The sequence below is a fragment of the Dufourea novaeangliae genome, unplaced genomic scaffold (genome assembly GCF_001272555.1).
Source record: "Dufourea novaeangliae isolate 0120121106 unplaced genomic scaffold, ASM127255v1 scaffold8, whole genome shotgun sequence".
NCBI lineage: Eukaryota > Metazoa > Arthropoda > Insecta > Hymenoptera > Halictidae > Dufourea > Dufourea novaeangliae.
Window position 1 is genome coordinate 9,326,836 of NW_015373923.1, and position 17,995 is coordinate 9,344,830.

The window sequence follows — 17,995 nt, forward strand, 5'->3', positions numbered from 1 at the left end:
AACAGTTCGACTATTAAATAGCACCGAAAGGAATAATCACCTATCTTTAAATTATCGTTCCGCCGAAAAATAATTATTACACGTAGGAAATCCAATAACACGACGAAATTTTTATCCTTGACATTTTCTCGGGGAACAATCCGGAAGCGCAGTCTCGGGGTATCCGTGGCGACCAACTTACGGACCACCCTGTATAGATATGGCCTCGGCGGGTTGAAGAGCCCTCGAGGAGAATACCTCTCGAGGTATAAGCGCTTCCTTTCGTCGTTCCTTATTTCGAGAAGCACCGTCGCCGTTCGAACCCGGGAAAAGGACTACGTGGATTTACTTCGATAACAGAGATACGCCGAGGAACTTACAATGGCCGTCCCTCTCCCCGACCACCGAGACGCGCGAGAAAGGGGTGAAGACTGTGGGGGGCAGTGGAGAAGGGTCGAGAGGTACCGCCGGCTTCCACGGAGAATCGGGAACAGGATGTTGCCCTTCGGCGGTCGTCTTTTCTTTCTTTTTTTTGCCTTTTTTTTTTTAGTTTTCAATTAACCGGCGAGACCCATTGAAACGGGCTCCTGTCTTTCTTCCAGAGCCGGAAAAGGGGCAGGGAATCGCTGTCGATGCTGGCGTTGTTCGTGACTACGTATTAATTTGTTTGGCGTTTGGCTGGCGAGTGTTCGTTTCTTTTTTTAATATCGTTCCGACTCTGTTTATTGGGTGATCGTTGAATCTTTATTAAATGACCTGATTTCGCGAGTGGACGTGCGATAAGAAATCGATTGTTATAGGACATTACTGGAAACGATGAAATAGTGATAGGGATTTAATTAGAAGTACTTTTGGAATTTCTTACAGATCTGAGTTATGGCTGAATTATACTATTTAAACGTTCTGAAGAAAGTAGAGATTGTTATAGAGGTACATGTTTATGAAGCGATATTACTGATTTGTTTCATTTTCCTGCGAGGTATAGTGAAACTTCAAAGTCCACTCTTTTTGATATTGTTTTGGACCGTTATTAAATGATCTGATTGGTGAGAGATGGTACCTGTGGTAAAAAATCAATAATTATGAGACTTTATTAAAAAATGATGAAATAATGATGGGGATTTAATCAGAAATACTTTTGGAAATTCGTATAGGACTGAGTTAACGCTGAGTCATACTACTTAAAAGTAAGTTCAGGTGAAAATACAGATTGCTATAGAGGTACAAGTTTAGCAAGAGATGTTACCGCTTTGTTGAATCTTCCAGTGACATACAGTGATACTTCAAAGTTCAGCTGACCAGTGTTCTATCTTTTCGATATCGTTGTGACTGTATTTATTGCCTGATAGCTAAATCTTTATTAAATAACCTGATTTGGCGGGAAAATGTGTGAATCAGCGAGTGAGAGTGCTTCCAGAAGAAATAAAAAATTGTTTACCATTACTTGAAAATGATGAAATAGTGATTAGGCAGAAATACTTGTGGAAATTCTTCCAGGTCTGACTTAAGATGGAGTTATACTACTTAAACGGTCTGAGGGAATTCAGGTTGTTATAGAGGTGTACAGGTTTGGGAAGCAATCTCACTGTATTGTTTTTTTTTTTTGCAAGATGGTAACACTGGATTGTTCAATGGAATCAGAAAATACCAATTACCTCAGAATTACGTAATACGTTACACAAATGATCCACAATAATGCAAATGAAAAATTGTGATATTAATCTTCGTATACTTTTCGGGTCAATATGATCCAAAAGAGAATCTTAATTTCCAGTCATAGTTTTTGCTGCAATAATTGCAGATAGTAACAATTGGTCATACATCGTATAATCTGACTACAAATGAATTTGTCAAAACAATTAATTGCCAAATTTAATTGAACTTAATTCACGAAGTATTGACGTAGCACCTATTTCAACAATACACGAGGGTTAATTTGTTCAAGAGATTCAGATCAAATGTAGAAAATGAAGGAAAAATTTGTGGAGATTATTAAAGAAATGATCGGAGCGGAATAAATCGAGACATGTTTTATAAGGCAACCAAGTACTCTCATAAAAAAATATTTAAAATTGGTTACGACATTTTTATGTTTATTTTTCCACTGCTAATAAATTAGAAACTTGTTTATTCAAATCATTTCAAAAGATTAATATATTCTTTACCTATATTTACTGGCATTATAATTATTAGATTTCGTTATTATTTTGTATTTTTTTTTATCAGTAACTGCATATATTTTACTGGAAAAAGTGTACCTACAACTATCGAATTCGACATTTTCACTCTAAAAACAGAGAAATCCGCAAGAGAAAGCGAATTCTGTAACGTTTTCGCCATTATTACGAGTCTCAACATACTCCTTCCGATTCTTCCTATAGTTTTCCTGTTCGTGGCAAGTGACACGGTAACCCGCGAGTTTCTTGGGTTCTCATTATCAGCGAAAAGAAAGAAAAAAGAAAAAGGAGAAACTCCAAATGGGTTTCCTCGATTTGACTTTAGGCAACGGGCTGGAGTAGGGAAGAGAGAAAAAGCCTCGGAGTACTTAACCTGTTTCCTGTTATCCCTTGAAAGCCTCTTATTTCGCGGATGCCACGTTGAATTTGCACGGAATTCGTTGTTGCACGCGGTAGTGTAATTAAGTGGACAAAAGAAATATAGAGAAAGAGAGGAAAGAATAGCAAGGTAACGTCGATGGTCGTTTTCTTCCTCCGTATTGAGCCGCGTAAATATAATTATTTTTTCTTTTGCGCGTTCGCTATTCTCTGGAATACTTCGCTGTGAAATTCCAATTCTGTCTTACAGCATTATCGAGACTCGATTGTTTCATTTCTGTAATTTTAGTATAATTTTTTATGAATGATATTCTGTGTTTCTGTTACGGTTACCAATCCTTTCGTTACAATATCCATTATGCAGTGAATTAACACTAGAATTACTAAAACAGTCAAAATGACTGGTTAATGGGTATACTCTTATAATGATGATTAAAATGTTACAATAATGCATTTTCTCAGGTCATTTTCTACTAAAACTTACGCTACTAAACGTAGAATTCGAAAGAGTTAGAATGGAGGAGTTATTGAAATTATGAAAACATGAATTCTTATTAATTTTGTACATTGCAGAGAAAATTTACATTATGTTGTGAATAATCTTAAATGTCTGTTCAATTACTACCCATGCTCGTTTCATCCAGGAATATTCATCCAAATGAATCGTCGCTACTTTAATAGTGAATTTTAAAACATAATTCTTCCTTTATTTCTCTCAAATAAGTCTATAATCACTTCCACTTGTTTTTTCGTTAATTTTCACGCGTATTCCTCGTCTTTCTAGAAATCAGTGCCAGAATTATTCGATTGCATTAAACCAGCTCAACTATGGATAGTGGTAGAAAATGTGCAACTGATTGATATTTTATTTAGTAATTATAGAAAAAAAAACTGACGTGAAAAATTACGTTCAGAAACGGTATTTTTGTTTCAATTTCCAGTTGTCAGAAACTAATTAATTTATAAATTTGTATATTTTCAAGAGTTTCTCCATGTTTATGGATCTGATAGAAATTGATATACCTACGTTTATCATTGGTAGTTCTAGTGTTACACTGGAGAAACGTTACAAAATTCGATTAAATGTTACGATCTTAAGCCTGAAAAACGTAGCGAAATAAAGATTGATTTTCTCAGTGGATGAACCTACTTTCAGACGAGCAACTCGATACCACGAAAGATGATATTAATTGGAGGAGAAACATATTTTCAATCGTTCCGAGCGATATAATGTCCAGTAGCTGTACAAACCGCGTTACGGATTAGATATTTCCCATCGGCCGTTATTATATGATGCCGGAGGGAGCTGAAACACGGGCGAAAGGTGTAATTCGACACTTATTACGCCCGCGCAAACGGAATTAAATTACGTTCGATCATGGGTCGTTACTTTTGTTTCCTGATCGACGCGTCAAACTTCCTTCGATCGACAAGGGAGAAAGCCTTAATCACGTTTGTCCGAAGGTATCCGTTACCGAGTAATTTCTGCTTTCGCGAGGAACGCCATGAAAGGTTTCATTGTTCCTGGAAAGTACAAACGGGCTGATCAGTCTTACCGAAAAAGGAATGAGCCTTTCATTTCTTTTAACAACAGATATATTTTCTACAAAAAGGGAACCATCGAGATTGAAATTCTGTTCTTAATTGTGATTTTCATTAGAAAAGTCTGTGATTTAATTTGACATCGACTGTTAACGTACATTATAATTCATCTGACAGGTAAACATGTTTTCTGAATTTGATTTTAACTTTGACACTATTGAGTTTGTCGGGTAATAAGTTACAATACCGCACGAGGGTTAAATATTTGACACATTCACAAAAATATAATTACACTACAGATGTTTATGCAAATATCGATCTTTAAGAACTAACTTCTAAGGAAAATTTCTGAATGTTATAACAACAATTTTATACGAGGCAGAGATAAGTTCTTATATCCCTAATACATTTTAATCTTTACGTATTTAAGTTGATTAATATCGTACTATAATTATGCTAATTGTGTGAAGACAGAGGATTCCCCTTTTGTCCCTCAATTAATTAACGTACTTTTTTCGTGCAACCAGGGCCCCTTATCAACTTGCCGCTCGAAGGAATCTCTTTGATAAATATCTGAAAGGTAAGTAACTTCAAACAAATATTTCAACGAGCGGCGGTTATTATATTCAGACTTTACATAAAATATTTTGTGAAAAAAAAAGTTTAACTCAAGACTTGCCAGGTTACGCTCTGCAAGGCGCAACTTTTTTTCCTTTTTTCCTTTTAAGTTTTGAGAATTTTATACAGGTGCGTGGGCACGAATCAAACTGCATACAAAAATTTACAGTTGGAATCTCAAAGACCAATTTATTCGTCGCTTTCGCGCGTAATGGAGCGCAATAAATGCAGAAAAAAAAAGCGACGTTAACATTAACGATCGACAATTCCATTCGCCGAGCATGCATATATTTCAAAGGTCTCGTGACGAATTAAAAAGCTTTTAACGAATTACTCGAGGAAAAAAAATGTTGGACGCAATGTTTTCATCCTGAAAAAGTGGGTCTCTGTCATTTTCTAGAAAATATTCTGTTGGAAAGTTGATGATGAATAAGGTAATTTAATTTTTATTTTGCATAAGAAAGGTAGTTTAACTTTTATTTTCCGTAAAAAAATCGTAGCAAACGTTTCACTTAGAAATAATATATTAATTGAATTTCCTCTAATTACGAACTAATAAGAATTACTACTTACTAATCATCTGTTTACTATTCACTAACAAATAATATTCTTACTTTATTTTGTATAAAATCTACTAATCGTTCAAAATGTCACGTTTAGTTACATATAATTATTTGAATGTATTCGCTTCACTGCATTTACGAGACAAGTTGAAATTTCAGAAATTTATCCTTTTATCCTACGCAGAAAGTACACGTTGAGCTTAACATAATTTTAATAATTACGAGAAAACTAATCTAAAAATTTTGCCAACAGCGAACAATAAGTATCTTAACAGACATAATAAATGTTTCTTCGTTATTCTGATTATCAGTAAATAACAAAATTAGCATTAAACATCGAAAATCGAATTATTTATACTTTTCCAGTTAGTCTCACGTCGAATACAATTCGCAAACATTAAGGCGGATTTCGTTTTTTCGGTATTTCGAGGCTGAGGCTGGGACGCAGTGATACACTGGGGAAGTTTTAAAAGATTCCAGGAGTGGGGAAGAGAGAAAGAGTGAGAGAGAAGAACACAATTCTTTACGACTTTAGCCCGCAGTACATACAGAGTTAGGTACTTAAGTCCCGTCTCGTCTGGGTATCCGAGGTTAAAAGGATTTCAATAAAAACAGGAAACAGGCCAAGGACTTTTTCGCTGATCGGATAAAGACGTCCACATCGTTTACTCGAATCCGGGCATATGCTTTCCTGAGAACGAGTTCCCAAGTAACCGACCAAGAAATTTTATGGACACAGGCCAAATGGAATACTCGGTTGGACCAAAGAACGATATTTCTAAGTACACCGGGGTGTACTTCCGCCTCGATTGAGAAAACGCTCGAAAAAGGAATCGGACCACCGCGTACCTGTTGTCTGCGTTCAAAATACTCCACTGAACGGGAAAATGTCATGAACAGTTTTCGATCAGTCTGAGAGTGTACAGAGTGATTCTAGTAAACTGTTTCAAGTGAAATTCGAAAAGGGAAATTTTGCATTGTTTAACAAGCTCTATTGTTCGATTGTATTATTCTTTTTACTTGTGCATCGGTGGACTAGTAAACAGCAATTACACTATTTTTTTTAAATGGAACACTACGATTTTTTTTTGCAGAAACTGATGCTTCGTGTCATTCTGCGTATAAAAGTATAAGGCAAGGTCGCAAAAAGCACAATACTTTACGAGATATTTCACTTTTTACATAATTACTGTGTTATGTTGTTTCGATAAGTGATTTAAAAAAAAAGGAATTAAAAGTAACTGCGTAATGTGAATACTGAACAACCAAAAAATGTAATGAATAATGATAAAAACAAACGCATAAATAAATGTTTAAACTGTAATGATGAAACCTTTGAGTACTAGCTCCAACTTTTTCAAAAAATGGAATATATCGTAAGGTATTCTGTTATCCCACGTCAAATTTCGGAGTCTGTAGTGTTTAAACAATTTCCAAATCAGCGATATAATGAATTGAATCCCCATTTTTTCACATGACTGTAACATATTTCAATTTTAGCATAATTTTAGATATCACGTACAAAAGTGTAAGAATAACCTGTATGTGTTTGTGTTGACAATAAGTAGAAACGGAGTATAACGAACAGACGCGTTAGTCAGGTTCTATTCTATCGCGTATCTAGCAGATTTTTCCAATTCGATTGTCTCGAAACCGAAAAGGCATTGTACAAAAAAATTTTATTACACATTGTCGATTTATTTTTGAATGTAGAATCACATTCTTTTTGGTTGTGCCACCAGTTCGAAAACACTCTATATAATATTAAACATAATATCACATAATATAATTATTAATACATCATGAAACGTCACCGAACCCTTTAGTATCTATACTGAACTCTAGACTATCGTGTATGGAACTGGTGGTATAACTGGATAGGGGGTGATTCTGTATGAGAAAATAAGTAAAAAATGTAAAATACAATTTTTTCACTGAAGTCTTCGTTTTAGAGAAAATTGATTTTGAAAATCTGCTGCGTACGCGTGCCATTGAATAGGACTTAATCTTCAAACTCGATTTTCTTGAAAACGAAGTCTCAAATGAAAAACCAATATTCTATATTTTTGACTTATTTTTCCACGTAGAATCACTTCATCTCCAGTCCTACTAATAGTTATACGACACCCTGTACAAAATCTTCAGTGTATTTAAGAGTTCCCCAAAAAATTGAATTATATTTTTCCTACGAATTTTCTTGGTTCTCCAACCGAAAATTACCAATACTTTCACCGTAGCTGATAACATCACGAGGCCGCCGGTAATAATAAAAGATTCTCTATTAAAATTTCATTCGAACAGGTGGCGGCGGCGAGTCCGAAGGGGTTTCCTGGCGAGGCGAAGACAGCCGCGGCCAGCGAAGGAAATCGAAAAGGAACAATTGGCGAGACATTGAATTTGAAGGGGGTTGGGAAAAAAAACGAGGCTCAGGGAAACCAGAGATGAAACGAAAGTAATTTCTGGCCCTGGAGTGTTCGTCAGTTCGCATTGTACGTAGTGTCGGGGCCGACCCTATCCGGTGAAATACGTACATAAAACGAAGGCGTGGCGCCGGGGGTGGAGGGGGCGGCGGGGAAAAGAAAAATACTGTCCAGTTCGAAGCGAATCCGGTGCACGTACACGGAGGGAACGAAGCACAAAAGAGGATTGCAACGATTTCGAGCCGAGTACAAAGACAAATTTTCGAACTTGCAGGATTACGAAGCTTTTCAAATCAACCAGGGGGTAGGGGGACTAATATATAGGGTCACTCGAGCGTCACAGAATTTGCAAACGTATTTTACACGTTGCACAATTAAGTAAATAATGCCTGCAAAATCGAATTGTGCTTTGAAGAATTTTCGCTCCATAAGGTGGTTTATGAGAAGGGATTTCCGTTGACCTCTTTAGTGGTAGAGAAATTAAACAAAAAATTCCTTCAAAATAAATTATTTTTTTAAGTATTTTTACTATACAGGCTGGTTTCAGTACTTTTATTGGCCTTCTGTCGTAAAGAAAGAGTTAAAACACATAATTAAATAAATTGTTCACGTTAGATAAGTAACGTGAAGGAGAGGTGTCGATGTGTTATTCGTTTATGCAGGGTTCAGCTGAATAATATGGAATGGTGAGCAGTACGTGATTTCTTGTGAAAAGATAAGAAGAAAATATAGAATAAAATTTTTTCATTCCTGTCTTAGTTTGTGAGAAAATCGAATTTGAAAATTAATATAAAATGTGTGTATTCGTCATCCTAGACACGTGACTTGTTAAAATAGTATAACAGTTATATGAAATATGTGTAATCTGGGTCACTGTTCTTTATCTAACATTTTTGGAGGTCACTGTAAATAAAATGTTCAAGTGTTTAATTTCATTATAGAATATAGTTCCTATATATGAATACTATCATTACAAATAATCTAGTTTACAGCAGCAAAGGTGGCCATGAAGTGTCTCTTCGAAATTGATTAATAAAAAGCTTTTATTTAACATTTTTTCCGGACCTCCAAACTAATCGAGTCTTTACGCAGTTATAGCATATAAAAATCTACAAAATACAACAAAATATAGATTTCAATAAAATTTAATGTAGGTCCATTTTATTTTTAACCAGTGTAATAGAACTACTTAATTTCAATTTTTCGAAATCTATTTATTAGAATCTAATTTTGCAATTAGTATAAGATATTACGTTGTTTGACTGCTTTCTTAATAATATATCTTTAACACTAGAACTACCGAACTTGTCAAAATGATAGATTCCAAATTTTGTATTTTATAATTATTGAAACCCTAGAGATACTTTCATCGGAATTTATGTTAACCCCTAACTTCTTATATACTTTATATTATAGTACACTAACAAGTAAGCTATATTACAATATATATTAAACCCATTAATATATTACACAATTTAACTTAGTATAAATTCAATCCTGGTAGTTCTAGTCTTAATTTATTATGTATGTCCTGATACACGTTCGCGCTACATACGAAAATATTTATGAATATTGTAGGAATTCCACGAGAATTTCACAGAACCACATTTCTATATCTGGGTAGATCGCCAAAGGCATAATACATACTTATTTTCTCCACAAGAGCGTAGGAAGAAAAGCATTGCAAGAAATGTGGACTGTTTCGAAGCAGCAAACGGAGATGTCGTAAAATGGAAAACAGAAATCGATGATTGGCGCTTGAACGATGTTCCTTGCAATGCTTGAATTTCGAAGAGAATTATTCTAATGCGATCATGAAGAAGAACGAACTCGAATACCGATCGACAAACCATGGATGCAGATGCTTGAGACACTTTAAAATTCCATTTTGAAAATAAACATAGCCGAGAAGCATTCTGCAGAACACACAGAAAAATTAGAATTTCTCGTTCCCGTGTTTTTGTTGGTTTTGCGGTATCCATACACATTGTTGCTTCATTTGAAATTCTGACGGATGACGTATTTTTTATTTTCCTTTTACGGACATACATATTTCGTTCGCTTAAAACACCTTGTCGTTAAAAGAAATGAAAGTCAAACGATCAGAACGAAATTTAAATTACTCTGAAAGTTTACATGAATTAACACTAAACAAGGGAACACCGCAAATGCTGACTCGCGGATTGCGAATGAAATTTTGTGGGTTTATAGAGTGATTCAAAGCAAGAACAACCGTGTGTTTCATTCTTATGCAATCACCCTTCAAGGGTTAAAAACTGATTTTAAAGTCAAATAGGCACTCCCACTTTTTCGCGTATAACTCTTAAAGTACAAGAGATAGAAAGAAATGTTTCAACCAAAAGTTTAATAATACAGTAAACGCTATAAATCTGCGTTAACAAAATTGTCAAAAAAAGTTTTGTTTTTTCAAAACAAAATTTAAAAAAAATTTGTTCCAAATTTTATTAAACCATACTTATAACGTTTGTTGCACTACGAAACTTTTGTTTAAAACACTTCTTTCTATCTCTTGTACTTTAAGAGTTATACGCGAAAAAGTGGGAGTGCCTATTTGACTTTGAGATTAGTTTTCACACCCTTCAAGGGTAATTCTGTACGAGTGAAACGTACCATTATTCTTGCCTTGAATCACTCATGAAACCCACAAAGGTTCATTTCAATCCGCAAGTGAGTGTATGTGGTGTTCTCTTGTAAGACGGCCGTCACGTGAGTGTCAACTGGTAGTTTCAAACTGTTTGAAGTTATTGAATTCCTTTACATACATAGTAAAAATCATATTAAGTTCATCCCTGACAAAAACAGCCGATCACAACGAAAAGATACTTACGACACTAGCCGGTCGTCATAGCGTTGATAGAGAAAGTCTAAAACTCATAGTGCTAGATCTGCTATTTTCCAATAGTATCAATGCTACACTATTCGTCGAATCTGAAACAACATTGGCGAGGTCGAATCGAACATGGGACACGGAGGGTAGGAAAACGTCTCAGAAAGGAAAACTATCGTCCGCTCGAAGTATAGTTCAGCCACGCGGCGAATCCTCAATAGGGGAGGCAGCATCGAAGGATTTGTAGATCCGTCTTCGGATGGAATACAAGGACCAACCTCTTGGCCAACAAGTCCAGCCGAGGCTAGCAGAAGCAACCATCGCTGCCTCTATTGATTCCCTCTTATTCCATTTCTCGTTCCCGAGAAGAATTGAATCTTCGCATCCCGCCCAACATTCTATCATTCTTCTTCTCACCATCCTACCCCTGTCGTTTTCCTTCGGTTTCATTTATTGCTTTGATCATTTCAACGTGTAGTGCGAATACCGTAAATGTTTATGAAGACTCGAAGATGTTACTACTTCGATAAGAATAAATACAAGAAGATTTTGTGGATCCTTTACGCTTTGGTAATGAGACTTTGGCCTAGTTTCTATGAAGATCAGTAGGACATCTAGGATCGGAGGGTACGTGATGAAATAAGGTTTTAGAGATCATTAGAAGACTTATAATTGTTACTGTTTTGAAAAGAGGAAACACAAGGCGATTTTGTAGAGCTGTCATGATTTGGTAATGAGACTTTAGCTTAGCTTCATTCGAGATTAGTAGGGCATATGGGATCCGAAGTGAAAGTGAGGTTTCAGAGATCATTAGAAGACTCATAGTTGTTACTATTCCGAAAAGAAGAAATACAAGACGATTTTGTGGAACTGATACGCTTTGGTAATTAGACCTTGGTCTAGTTTATTTGAAACTCAATGTAAAATATGGAATTGAAGGTTACCCGGTGAAAATGAGGTGTTAGAGATCACTGAATTTCCAGTTTATAATTGTAAATACTATTTATTCACTAAAGTAGACAAGGTGTCTCCAAAACCTGATGTATCTAGAGCATCTACAATACACTGATCAACACTATGACGACCAATAACGCGTGACGTCATGTGAGTCAACAGATCTTGTTCTTTAATCAAATATATTCAAACCATATGCCGTCAATATTCTTGACAAATCAACCACTAATGAAAGTCACTCGCGAAACTAGCCTAGCCCATCACAGAGTCGACACAAAAAATCGGAAGTTCTAGCGTGAAAAAAATTCCACTGTCTCTATTCCGGGTACGCCTGCGAGCTACCCGTTGTCCCAGGGGTTAATTGGAACACTCTGCACAGTGAATATCGTCGGAGGCGTTCTCCGTTGACTGCGGATAGCGGAAAAGAGCGGCCGTTTTCGCTAATTACAGCCGAGAAGCGGAAACACGGGCGGCACACCGGTTTCGCTAATCGACGCAGAAATGGGGGTGGATGAGGGGGGTGTGGTGGGTGGAATATATCTCGTATCTATACTCACAAGTGGTCCTGCCGCTTGAACGCCTTGCCGCACATCGTGCACACGTATTTCCTCTCGTCGCTGTGCGTCAGCTTGTGCTTGGTGAGCGCCGATGCGTTGTTGAACACCTTCCCGCAGACCTGCGACAGAAACCGTGGCAACATGTTAGCACTGTCTTTGCTGCGATCGTGCACCGTGACAGTTGGCTTATCCCCTGTTATGGGGGGGCTGGGTTGTGAACTGGGAGACGTTCGTATTCAGTTAATTAATTGGGAGTTATTAAATGGTAGGGTAAAGTAGTCTAATATGAGACCTTTCTTAATATCAGACCCCAGCAGTTAAACTGTCACTTTCCACGCGTTTCCTCGTAGTGCATTTTTTAAAATTGTTTGCGACGTTCAAGACTCCTCCGTAACCGAGATATCGGTATCTCCATTTCCATTTGAAACTGCGAACATGCATAAACTTCCACAGTCCAGATATCACACATTCCCCAACTATATCCTTTGTTTCTCAATTCATGTTCACTAGTGCACATAAAAAGTCTGCGACAATCATATAATAACCTCACACAATAACCTGACAGTAACACAATTACATCTTATGAAATTTTCTCCTCTATTAAGCGTGAACACGATCCAATCACTAACTTGATATCAGAATGAACCGGACATTGCGTGTACCTGCGACGAGCAACGAAATTACGGCAGAGCAATCGCGGGCAAACGAAGTGTAACGGTCTCGAATCGAGTCGCACGATTTTAATACACGATAATCGGGGCACCCGTTTCGCGCAAATGTTCGCAATTCTCTGCTGGCCGACACGCGTATCGAAACGGTTCATTGCGAACTCGCGGAAACGTAACGTAACTGGACACAGTTTTCAATTACACGGGCAGACCCAGCCATCGTAAAGCCGAGCCCCGGGACAGAGTTTTACGACGATCATTAGAACACCGATAAAGATACCATTTGCCGCGCTTCGACGTTCCGCGTTACCATCGATCACGACGCTTCTGATTCCTAGTCCCCCGTTATTGCCTTGCTTTTTTTTCTTTCAATTTATTCACAGGTAAACGATACTACACCGTGTTATTTTTTTTATGCCAGGAAATGTTTGCTCGCTATGCGAATAAAAAATAATAAGGAAACGTTACAGTAATACAGTACCGGACAAATGTTTTCGGACAAAAACTGTTGCCTGTAGTATTTTAATTAAAGATCCTACTGACGTTACATTAAATAATTAACGTCTGTCTTGTGTAATTCTTGTTTTCTTAGGTCGCCCACACTCGATAGATTTTTTAAATGTCCTCCTCGAACAAATTGTTAATTTTGTTGAATATACTGTCTATTTGGGGATGTCCAGACATTGAAGAAACTATGGATGGTTGCGCTCCATTTGAACAGTCCGTGATGTTTTGTTTTAAAATTTTTGTTGAATTATCACCTCGTACCATTCGAGAATGGATAAAATAAAGGTATAATTATAATATTCTTGTGAAATTCTTGTTTCAGATTACAACTTATGGTTGTGAATGAAACGTCCGAATACTTTTGTCTAACTATATACAGATAAAACTTATGTAACTTTTATGAAAGCTTGCGTTGGGATAATCGTAAACGTAAGTAGAAGAATGTACTTGTCCGAATCCATTTGTTCGGTACTGTACGTTTTCTTCGAATGATTTCCAGTTATACACTACTAGCAAAAAGTATTGCCTCATTTGGGCATTGGTTAAAAATTGTTGAAATTTAATATTCCATACCTTCGAATATTCATCAAAATTTGTTGTAACGAAAAGCAAATTAAACCTACTTTTTCACCTTTCTGTTCGATTTTAGTTAACTCGGTGCACAAGGGATAAAAGCTTCTCTTATAAAGGGGGTCGATAAATTGTAAAAATTTGTTCATATTTCAGAACGGATGTGCCTTATAGGTAATAGTTTCAGAAATTATGATACTTTGCCTTCAAACAAGCTAAATTGCATCCAAAGCAGATGTTTTTTAACGAAGTTGTAGCCATCTATAGAAACGCCTGCGTCTTTATGGTTACATATTTTTCGTGCATGGCTAGAAAAATGTATGGTATTTATTTACCAAGAATAAAAGTAAAATAATATTACAATTGCGTAATAAAAGATAAAGAATTAACAAAAACAAACAATAAATAATGGTATTAATACCAAGTTATGGAACATTGATCTTCGACAATTTTTCATTAGTGCATAAGTGAAGCAATATTTTTTGCTAATAATGTATCGACTATGTATCAAGAAATACTAGAAAATTAATTATTGTATTACGTGTATCCATAAATTAGACCACTATTTTGTGTGAAATTCTATATTCGTTTCGAAATAATTTAAGTACTTTGTTTAACAATGTTTCTTATCTGTGCCAATTTTCCTTCCCCTTGCCAGAAAGAAGAAAATATTCCAGAGAAATCAATTTTCTTCGAAACACCCGATACCAGTAGTATACTTTACGATCGAGGGAAGCAGAAAGCTCACCGAGGAGAAATGTCCGAACGGACTAGCAATGGGAATAGCGAACAGAAGGGCTGAGGGTAGGGTAGTGGGGGTTAATTTTATCAGAAACGACGGGACAGTTCCTCGGCCAAATTTGATCCACGGAATTTCGCGCGATATTTGGCGAGAGAGGGCAAGTTCGACACCAATTCCGGCTATTCTTGCACGGTCCTCGGACTTTCGAATGGCACAACCGTCCACGGGGCAGTTTCGGCCCTCGGCTTTTAGCTTCCTGAAATAGTTCGTGAAATAGTACACGCCTCCCCTGAGCGAGTAATAAACCCAATTCCACATACTTAACAGGCATACCACCACCGACACCCTCGACCGCGTCTTCGGGCGCGGCTGTTGTTAACACGTGAAATGCCATAGCGCTGTCTCGTGTAATTAGAAATTTCACCGACGACCGAGGCTGCCTCGTCTTCGTCCATTAAATTGCTCTTCGGTTTCGAAGAATTCTCCCATCCATTGCGTAGTTTGCAGCGGTGTCTTGTCACGAACGATTTAGCATTGCAGACGGTTTTTCATTTGAATTTCGTTTGTATCGAGGTCGCCCGATCGATCATCGTGTACTGGGCGTAATAACGTTGGTCAGATTTAGAATGAAACCGTGAATTAGTTTTCTGAACAATCTATCGATCGAAGAATGTGTGTTTGATCTTTAAAGAAAATAATTATCATCTTTTGGAAAGAAAATTATTCTTTCACGGGTACAGTAATGTCTCGATGAGTGCGACGTACTCGGATCCACTTCGGGGCATTCGTGGCAAGGCGGAAAGCTTTTCAGCCCCTTGTCTTCAAATACAAAAGTTGTCTTATGGAAATCACTATCACAATATAGTTCAATCAATGCATTTGGTATAATTATTCGATATAAGGCTCACTTAATGAGATGTATGTTTGTATTATTATCCACATATGTAATTATTTCGATAAATCCTGTTATGAAAAATAAATTACTGGCATTTTTTTATACACTTCACAACCAGTAGAGCGGAAATCACAGAACTGCATACATTTAAAGAACCTTTTTATTCTATACACGCCTTTAACTCTTTAGGGTTAGGTGGGTTAAAAACTGTCCCACCTTTTGCTTAGCTTTTTATGCATGGTGGGATATATTTTAACCCACCTCGAAAAGTTGAAGTTACTCATAGTCATACAGTTTAATATTTTATTTTATATAATTTTCTTTATATTAAAAAAAATTCTGTGCAACTAAGGTTTTTATTTTCTTTAAAATCGTGTGCCTCAAAGAGTTAAGAGTTGCTTTCTGAAGTAACTGTTATGCTGCGTATCCACTTGACTGTAATTTTCGAAAGTACCGTTTGTGCTATGTGTTCTCCCGAGAGTAATGTCTCGGAAGATAACACGTTAAGGTAACCACGTAGAGTAATTCTTATACCAAATGTCCACATAAAAGTAACTCTCGAACATAGTTTTCATGTCATGTATACACGTAAGAGTGAATTTCGAAAATATCCGGTTGGAGGAAACACAACTTTTTGTTTTGCCATTTTAAAAAGAAAGCAACAATTTTAAGCAGTAACAATTTATATAATCAACAATCTAAATTTTCCTCCATTGTAGTAATATAATTTCTTTCGTTAAACATTCACTCAGATTAGTGAAGAATGTATGATATTTTCAAATTACTTTCCCACTAACCCAGTATGTCTCCATGAGAGTAGCTCTTATGCGACGTAACTTTCGAAAGTAACTCTTACACAACATACCAATAAACTCCTGTCAGTTACGGTCTCCAGGGTAGAAACTGTTAGGTCGTAAAATACGAAATGTCCGTTTGAATGCTTCAGATTCTTCACTTAGATTGTATTAAGAAATATATCGGTCGCCTGAAGAATAGCTTACATAAAATTGAATGTCGATCTATGTTCCTTTGCTTCGTGTATCCTTTCTGTGAAATAACGTTGGAAGTTCTGTCGTGATGTCTTTGCAACGGTACAACGAACACGCACGAAATTCGAGTCATTTTCCTTTATGAGTTTAAACTCGGTCATTCTGCTGTCAAAGCTGTACGTAATATGAATACAGCTTTTAGAGATGGCAATGCTAATAAACGCAAGTATTGTTGGTTGTCAGTATTCTAAATTTTGAAAATCAGAAATGAAGATTCGAAGGTCTTTGTTGCAACAGATCCATGTAACTTGCAAAATTTGCGACACTAATTGGTACAAATGCTTCAAGGGTATTTTTTAAACTCTGCTGGTTTGTAGGAGACATAAATAGAAGGATCGGGCAATTTTTCGTTTTTGCTGATATTCGGTTTTTCAGGGTGAAACCACCTCTTGAAAGTTAACTGATTTCCTTGTATACCTTGAAAACTGTAGTAGACATCAAAAAACAGTTAGAATGATATTTTAATGGTAATGTCTTATGTTATATACAATTTTCTAATAAAAAGAGTCAAAAATTCGTTTTTTTCTGAAGGTGGCTTAACCCCTTAAGGAGGGCGCTCGATGTAAACGGGCTAAAAATGAATGAATTTTTGAGAATTCATTGTGAAGAAGATATTATAGTAATTTCTTTGAAACTTTGAGAATACTTTATTGTACAATTGAACTGAATGCAAAAGTTTTTATTTTCACAAGTTTGTAAATATTATAATTATAAAGACTTATGTGCAGTCCGTGATCAAAAAAGGTGTTCCGCGCCGGGGAATGTAACTTAAGAAATATTCAACCAACTGACCCAGCATTGCCGGTACATATTCTTCACAGAATGAACATATCTTTATAATTTTATTGTTTGAATAAATTATATTCTTCAACATTTTTTACTTGAAGAAGTTACCATTTTTTTAAATGTCAACATTTTTTTAATTATGCGTTTTTTAGCTTCGAATAGGTTCATGCTGTGAAGAAGACGTTGAAGAATATGTTCATACAAGGCTAGGTCAGTAGGTTGAATATTCTTTTAGTTACATACCCTGGTGTGGACCACCTTTTTTGCCCACAGGCTACACATAACTTCTTATAACTATAACATGTATGGATTTGTCGTGAAAATAAACATTTTTCTATTCACTTTAATTGTACAATGAAGTACAGACTCCTCTCGATTATTGTCCAGAACTTGGGTCCACGCCGGGACAATAATCGTATACAGAAAAATGTTTCGGACCTTCGTAAATTCGTTTTTTGTCCAAAAGCCGAGCTTCGTCAATAAAAGCGGAGGGGCAACAAAGTATGCGCTTGACAGGTTCGACCCCCCCCCCCTGGACAATAATCGTGTAGAACAAGCCAGACGATAATCGAGAGGAGTCTGTATTCTCAAACTTTCATAGAGATTGGTGTACTACTTTTTTCACAATAAATTCCCAAAAATTCGTTGATTTTTATCTGTTTACACCAGGATCCCCCCTTAAGCGCAGACCCGATATAAGAAGCAAGCTGCACAGTACTGTACTGTACACTGGAAGCAAAAG

General features: G+C 36.4%; 1 protein-coding gene across 1 annotated transcript in view; it reads right to left on the reverse strand.

Annotated features, from left to right (window-relative positions):
* The window catches only part of LOC107194621 (zinc finger protein 541-like), a 229,036-nt gene that overhangs the window by 73,133 nt on the left and 137,908 nt on the right, over positions 1-17,995 (reverse strand). Inside the window, exon 5 of the mRNA XM_015584267.1 lies at positions 12,037-12,155. Coding sequence (XP_015439753.1) covers positions 12,037-12,155 — 119 coding nt within the window. The remainder of the gene's footprint in view (positions 1-12,036; positions 12,156-17,995) is intronic.